This window comes from Polyodon spathula, chromosome 12 (assembly GCF_017654505.1).
Source record: "Polyodon spathula isolate WHYD16114869_AA chromosome 12, ASM1765450v1, whole genome shotgun sequence".
Taxonomy (NCBI): Eukaryota; Metazoa; Chordata; class Actinopteri; order Acipenseriformes; family Polyodontidae; genus Polyodon; species Polyodon spathula.
The window spans coordinates 22,934,379-22,941,740 of record NC_054545.1 but is presented as its reverse complement, the minus strand read 5'-3'; the positions used below and the strand labels follow the sequence as shown (position 1 = coordinate 22,941,740).

General features: G+C 38.9%; 1 protein-coding gene across 1 annotated transcript; it reads left to right on the top strand.

Annotated features, from left to right (window-relative positions):
- The first annotated feature begins 384 nt into the window (after positions 1 to 384).
- On the top strand, positions 385 to 4,332 carry LOC121324519 (proheparin-binding EGF-like growth factor). The gene is made up of 6 exons (XM_041266508.1): positions 385 to 635; positions 1,128 to 1,322; positions 1,846 to 2,032; positions 2,703 to 2,858; positions 3,201 to 3,283; positions 3,676 to 4,332. Exons 1-5 carry the CDS (start codon positions 593 to 595, stop codon positions 3,271 to 3,273), a joined length of 654 nt encoding a protein of 217 aa, XP_041122442.1. The 5' UTR covers positions 385 to 592; the 3' UTR covers positions 3,274 to 3,283; positions 3,676 to 4,332.
- The last annotated feature ends 3,030 nt before the right edge of the window (positions 4,333 to 7,362 follow it).

The following is a 7,362-nucleotide window of genomic DNA, read 5'->3' as shown; positions in this document are numbered from 1 at the left end:
AAGTAGGATCCATTTTCCCCTGCAAATGCAATAATTAATCATTAATCATTATAATTTATACCGGCTTCATCTCACAGATTTGGTGACTACGTTTGTAACCTTGCCCAGACATGTCTCATAATAAATAAATATATATTTACTCTAAAAAACACAACACTATACAATCTCCACGTATGTAAAAAATGTAATGGAAACTGTTGCATACATTGCTTTTTTTCCATAGATCTTTGCGCTGTATATGTTTTCATAAATCATATCAAGTATTCAACTAAACAGTTTCCCTCTGACCTCGCTGGACGGCGCTGACATCCCTTTACTGCGAGTTGTGTGTTAGTCAGTGGTGAGAGGATGAGCTGGGTGCGGGCAGGCTATATAAACGGGTTAAGGCAGAGGAGGCGCATTCCGAGGTTACTGCAGACGGTTTAACATCACAGTTTGTGAGGTGGATAAACTGAACGGAATTACGATCCGGAAGAAACTGGAAAATAAATATACAGCCTTGGGAATACAACCTAAAACCTAGAGGAATACACTGCCGGGATTACTTTTACTAAACTACAGCCTGTGTATTGCACCACACGAAGCTACAGTCATGACGCGTGTTACAGTTGTGTTAGTGCTTTTCCACGCAGCCGGTAAGAACGGGAATATGCTTTCATGAAGTGTGATTTACCTGACAAGGGAAGGGCAATGTTAATGCAAAGACTCTATTAAGGGTAAAAGAATATGGGTTTGCGAAGGCGCTGTTCTTTTTGGAGCACTTTCAGTAGAACAAATATTTACAAAATGCTCACAACCAGCCTACAAGTTTAAAACTTATACATGTCTTTAAACAAGCAATAAGCAAACACTAAGGCTTTTATTGATTTTGTAACACACTGAATTACCGCAACACTAGGCTTGCTTCAACTTGTTCAAAAGTATGTTTCGTCTACCTATGAGGAAATAATGTGTTTAGGCTACGTGTGTGTGTGTGTGTGTGTGTGTGTGTGTGTGTGTGTCTGCCTATGTATCTATGTATGTATAAACTCATCACCGGCACGTGGATTTGGTTTTCAGTGGATTTCAGGTGTTTTGCTCTCTGTACACTGATACGTTAATAACATACTGTATGCTTTTTCTTGCAGTATTCTGCAGTTTAGTGAAGGGAGCTGCTATTGAACGGTTCGAGAACGACATGTCTCCCAGTGTAGAAATCAAAGAGGCTCTCAGTAACAAAATAATCAGAGATGATGACTATGATTACGACTACGACAGCAGCAAGGAGCTCGAATACGGGGAGGAACCCTGGTCCGGAGACTATGACATTGAATTCCCGAGAGGTAAGAGATATAAGCGACGTTCAGGGGTTTAAGGTTTGTGTAACTCAGTCATGTCATGATAAACGCAAAGTACGGAAGTACATGTTGATAAGAAAACCAACAGCAATGTTTGAAAAAACAAACACATTCAACTGAAATGAATTATTACTGTTGCCACTTAGAATATATTAGCTCTTCTATAGACGACCGTCTGGTGTACTATGCCTTAAAATGTTGCTTTTGCTTTATTTTCACTAATTATAACGTTTAGAGCCAATATTTCAATGTTTAGGTTCCAAGATTCTTCTTAAGAATGCAGTGAACCTGCTACGATGTAATTTATTCTTATTTACTTGAGGTGAACTTAATCATTTTGCATTTACAGTAACAATTCAACATCTTTTCACTCTACCCAGTATAGTAGTGTATGCATTCCTGTTCATGCTGTAACGAGCAAACGACGTCATTCAGTTGCAGTTTGCGCTGTTTGGACACGAAACCGATACCATGTCAATCAAATCCTAAAAGCCTTCTCATTTTACAGTGGCGTTTTCCACCAAACCACTAGACCTGTCCACCACTTTAAACCAAGAGCAAGGCAAAAAGAGTAAAGGCAAGGGGGGAAAAAAGGGCAAAGGCAAAAAGAGAGACCCGTGCCAGAGAAAATACAAAGACTTCTGCATTCACGGGGAGTGCAAATACATCCGGGATCTCAAAGAGCCATCCTGCATGTAAGTATTGTACGGCAGCATGTGCCCACAAACTGTTAGAAGCTGCATTTCAGCAGAATGATAAGCATGCAGCAAGAGCTTGTGTTAGGGTTTCATAATCTAAAATTGGTTACACAAATGCTTATATATGTCTTAATAATGTACCATGTCTCAAAGTAAGTAGTTCACTTAGAACACCAAAGTTAGTTTTGTAAATTGGTGTGCTCTGAGTTTAAAGCTAATAAAATATAAGAGTAGTATTTCCAAGAAGATGAAATTGGCTCATATTAACAATATGTGTGTCAGTCTGCTATATCAGACACTACTAAGCTGGAATCCATGAAAACCTTGTTGAAGTGATCTTCAGTGGCCCTCTCTAGTGGTTCTGTACCAACCTACAATGGGATGAGGCTGTCAGTGGCAGAAGGGTACCATGTTGGTTCACATAGTGACATACTGTACCAGTGCTGTCACAGTGGTGTGAAACACTGGTGTTAACCCTGTCCAGTACAGTACCAGACAATATGATGCCATATCCAGACTCCTTCATTGTGCTGTATTAGCTGATAATGCTGGATTTGCTGAAGTGCATCACTTGGTATGTGGAGCAGACACGTGGCTTTCAATCAGAAATCCAGTAAGTCCTGAGTGTGTGGACACTGATTTAATGTTCGCCTGTGTTTCTCTGTAGCTGCCAGCAGGGATACGTGGGAGAGCGATGTCATCTCTTCAGCCTGCCGGTGGTTAAGAACAAGGACAACTACGACAGGACCACTGCCCTCGCTGTGGTGGCTGTGGTGCTGTCGTCCATGTGCTTGATTGGAATCGCTGCGCTTCTAGCACTGAGGTGAGTTTCTTGGGTCCTGTACAGCTACTCTTCTCAGAGAGGTAGTGTGAGAGTTTTCCAGATGCACTGCAAGGCACTTTACCACCCATCCTATGGTGGTTTATTATAATGCTGGAGCCCGTGCTTTAGACCATTAGCCGAGAGGTTTCATTACTCTGCAGTGAATGTTTTTTTCTGCAGCAGCATGCTGTGTGTTTCATATAAAACATCCCTGACATGCATGAAAGAGGTCACTTTCAAATGAGTTCATTGGCAAAATATACTGATTACAAGTTTTGCATTCAAATAATACAGTAAGTGCGCCATGGTGTCTTAATGAAACGTATTTTCCAATGTCTTTAGGTTTCATAAGAGGGGAGCATACGATGTGGAAAATGAAGAAAAGGTCAAGTTGGGAACAGCAACTAACCACTAAAACAAGCAAGGTAAGCAGCGAGATCTGTTGATACATCAGCAATGCTGCAAGTGCGGTTCAGTGGAACTGTTTAAGTTATTTGGCATAACTGTTGTGGACAAAAGATAAGCTCTACTTTTGGAAGGCTAAAAAGGTTCACAAATCCAGATTTCCATTTAAAGTATTTTAAATGTATTTTCCTCAAAAAAAGGTGCTGGGACCATCATCCCATGCTGTGTTTTCATTGTTAAAGAAACAAAACAAATGAGTGGTTCTGAAACAAAGTGGAGGGTTCCGAGTGGGACACTTCCATTTCCAGTATGCGTCCAGTGGCTGTAGGTCTCCGTGCTGTCCCATGATACTGCCCGGGGAGGGGATTGTTCCTGACATGCAGAGTGTGAACATGCTGTTTGTTTGTTGCAGGAATGAGAATCGAAGCTCTACCTCAAAGGAAGAAGGAGGAGGAATGTGAAAGGGAGTGAAGCTTCTGGATGTTTGAATGTTTCTTTGAAAAGAAGTATTTAATTCACCATGGAGGAGTGGCAGACAAGGAGAGCATTCGAAGGAGACTAATTTGGAAGGAAACATCCACTGCAAGCAGAAGCAGCCAGGGCTGGCCAATGGAAACATGCGTCACTGAAGGATATGCAAAAAGACTCAAAGGCTGGCCTAGTGCTTTGGGATCTGGCCAGCTGTGACAGTACCTTTATTAACCAGTAATCCCAATTTATTTAACGCAACTTCCACTGTCTGTTTGGTTTGAAAATGTTACAAGTTTGTTGAAAGTTACTTGCATTCTCTGAGTGCACTCCAAAAGATGTAGCGTTTGTCGGTCTGTATATTACAGACAGTGCTACACTTGCTAATGTACTGTACCAATTATTAATACTTATACAAGATGGATATTTATATTTAGTATACAAGCTTTTTAACTTATTTATTTAAATAACATTTTTATATTATATTTATTTCTGGTTTTTACCAGGGAATTTGATAAAACGGCAGAAATTTCTCTGTCTGTTTTGCATATTGGCTGAGATTTGTGTTTGTTGTTTTTTTATTAAATAATAGTTCATGTTACTGGTGTAGTATGCTTTTTCTCAAGCTCTTTAGCGCTGGGGCGTGCTACTGTTTCAGCAGGTGCATTCATGTCCAATAAAAAGACATTTAGAGAGCTGGGTTTTAACTGAGAAACAACGATTCCAAAATGAAACAGTAACTGAACACTTAACTTATCAGTAGAACATTATCACGGATGTTTTTCATTTGTTTTAGCTTTTTTACTGGGGGTGTGACGGGTGGCTTGGTGACGTCAGGCCAGAAGCAGGAAGGAAAATAAATGCAGTACTGCAAGGCAAAAGACGTGGCATGCATTGTTTTATTTTTAGCCAAGTTACAGGGGGATATAAAGATTTTTGAAATACCACTTTACTGCTTTAGAAATGGCTGTGTCCTGGTTTCTTGTCACATCCTGGTGCAGACTCTGAGGCTACAGGAAGCAGCACCTTTCTAGAGTAGGGTCTTTGTGGTATAAATCTTCATAGGCCCAACTCAATTAAATATGTCATTGATAATGTTTCTAGGTAAGATGAATTGTAAAGCTTTGGTTACATTGTCTGATTGTGGGCTGTGAATCGGACAGTACAGCACACAGTGGGGTTCCTGTGTGCTGGATCTGCAGTTCTCTTTGCATCAACACAGCAAAGATCCTGTTGAACTGTTCAGGACACTTCAGAAAAAAAAAAAAATCATACAAATCTGTAAATATTTCTAAAAAAAACCAAAACATCTCCTGATAATAGCCACCCTGGACTCTATCAAGGAGGAATACACACCTGTCATTTTCTGACAGCCTCAATCCCAACACCATGTGGAATGTGAACAGATTTGAGCTTCTGCAGTGAAGAAGCACACCTTCAGTTTCTGCTCCTGGCATGATGGGGCTGCTAGAAACACCACATGGAGTGCTCTGCTTCCCTCAGTCCAGGCTGAAAACTGCAGGAAAGCTAGATAGGGGTTCCAGTTCTAGAAGGTTTGAAGTCAGATAGAGGATGTAGGGGAGCTCTGCAGTTGTCACCTAGAAACAGAAAAGCATTGATGAGGACCCAATAATCAGATGCATTGATAGGACGATGGACCTCTGTTATTTCTCAAAATGTTTTGCAATTGTTCAAGACATTACTGTATTTATTTATAAAAAAAAAAAAAGCTATGTTCTAATAATTTAATTATCTATGATAAAGACCCCCTAACAATCCTAGCTTTTTACTGCATTTTAGGGTGCAGTTACTAAAGGTTATGGTTAGTTAGTGTGATACAGCTCCAGGGAATCATTTAATTAAGGATGTTGAAGCAGTAGCAAATTGTTTCTTGTTGCTGTAAGTTAAGTAATGTAATAGGCTATGAGAGTGCACTTTTCTGGCCATCTTAAGAGTGCACTGCAGTTGTTTTTAATGATGATTAAAAGTGTGGCTCAATATTTAGTGCATCATGATTATCCTCTTCTCTGCTTGTAAGGAGGATGGTACAGGGATCAATCTGCCCACACCTTTCTTTGGCTTTGATAAAGGCAAGTTCATTTTATCAATAACTTGATTACTCTTTAGTTCACTAAATTTGTAACCCTTGCCTCTGAAAGGCTGTGCATGCCTCTGTGTGAGGCTTTTGATTTCGCTTGAACAGGCTGTGCTGGTGTGTTCATTGCAATGAGCTTCAAACTGCACCCTGGAGTATAAACGGGCGGAAATGTTTTATATGAAGAACAATGTTTGTGTCTTTGTTAGGATAGCTTTCCTTTATGGACTAAGCTGTATTGCATATTCAGGCCCTTGGTTTCAGTTGTACCAGTTTACAGGTTTATTAAAAGTTATTTTTAATTTTCACCAACAACACAAAAAAATACCTGTTTATATGTTAAAAAAAAAAAAAAAATGATAGTCTAATATAACTGGTACCATTTCTCTAAATAAAAATAATAACTCTAGCTTCTACTGCTTAATGACTGCTTGGCATTTTTCTCTGTCCATCCACCATATTCAATTTTAGTTTAAAAAAAAATGATTTGCACTGTTTTTTTCCTTTTTGGAATACAATGAGAAATTACCTGCAAATCAATGTAAAATAATAGCTGGAAATGGAGGGTCCACCTGTGTGCATTATACATGTATTTAGCAAGTCCAAGCAGCACATAGCTCCCTGTCCGAGTCTTTCTCTCCATTATCTTTCATTAACATGTAACATGAATCCTGCTTCTGAATAAACTCAGAGTTTCATGTCCTGTATATTCTTCTCTATTGTACAACCATGTAAAACTGTTTGATCTAGAAACTCTGGTAATTTAATAAGATGTTGTATGAGAATTATAACTAGAAGTTTTCCTAACTGCAATGGAATAAAGAATTTCAGAAATACAACTTTTACATTTCATGTTTTTATTACTATTGTTGAACAGGACAAAATAATCTGTCTGAACTTCTGGATACAGTGGCACCAAAAATCAAGATACTGAGTTTCAATATCCATAATTACAAATATATTTACCATTGAAGCTATGGGGTTGATTTGCTCAATCAATAGAAAGCATTTTAGAGCATTATAGAGCATTTGACAGCACCGGGAAATACCCCTGGATTGCATCAGCCACCTGTGCTCAGGGGTAATCCCGGGATACCCTTGGCTAGGTGGGCAGGGGGATTCCTCCAACAGTTTAGATGGCAGTACCTAAACAGCTGTGCACATTTCACTAATTAAACTAATGACTAGTGACCAGTATACTGCAGCAGGGTGAACAAAATAACAAAGAATTTCTTACATCAAGTTCCTGAGAAAATGCTAGTCCTCTTGGGATGGCAGATTTAAGAAACATTTTTCCATGACTTTATCAGTTCAAATGTATTTCAAATGTATTTATTTAAGCAGGATAGAGATCCTGGCAAGAAATGTCATATTAGAAAATCAATAGGAAAAAATAAACCAATCATTCAAATGGAGCAAAACAATTAACATAAAAAAACAATCGTTATAAACAGAAATACAAAATGTCCTGATCATAATCAGCAGTTAGTATTTACAACCCTGGTCAGATAAAATATTTTATGAGGGATTTAAAAA

What these genes read in the sequence shown, in the direction of transcription:
- LOC121324519 (XM_041266508.1), top strand. Translation starts at nt 593, where the DNA reads ATGACGCGTGTTACAGTTGTGTTAGTGCTTTTCCACGCAGCCG. An exon ending in AGTGCTTTTCCACGCAGCCG is followed by an intron (nt 636 to 1,127) that starts GTAAGAACGGGA and finishes TTTTTCTTGCAG; the next exon opens with TATTCTGCAGTTTAGTGAAG. An exon ending in TGACATTGAATTCCCGAGAG is followed by an intron (nt 1,323 to 1,845) that starts GTAAGAGATATA and finishes CTCATTTTACAG; the next exon opens with TGGCGTTTTCCACCAAACCA.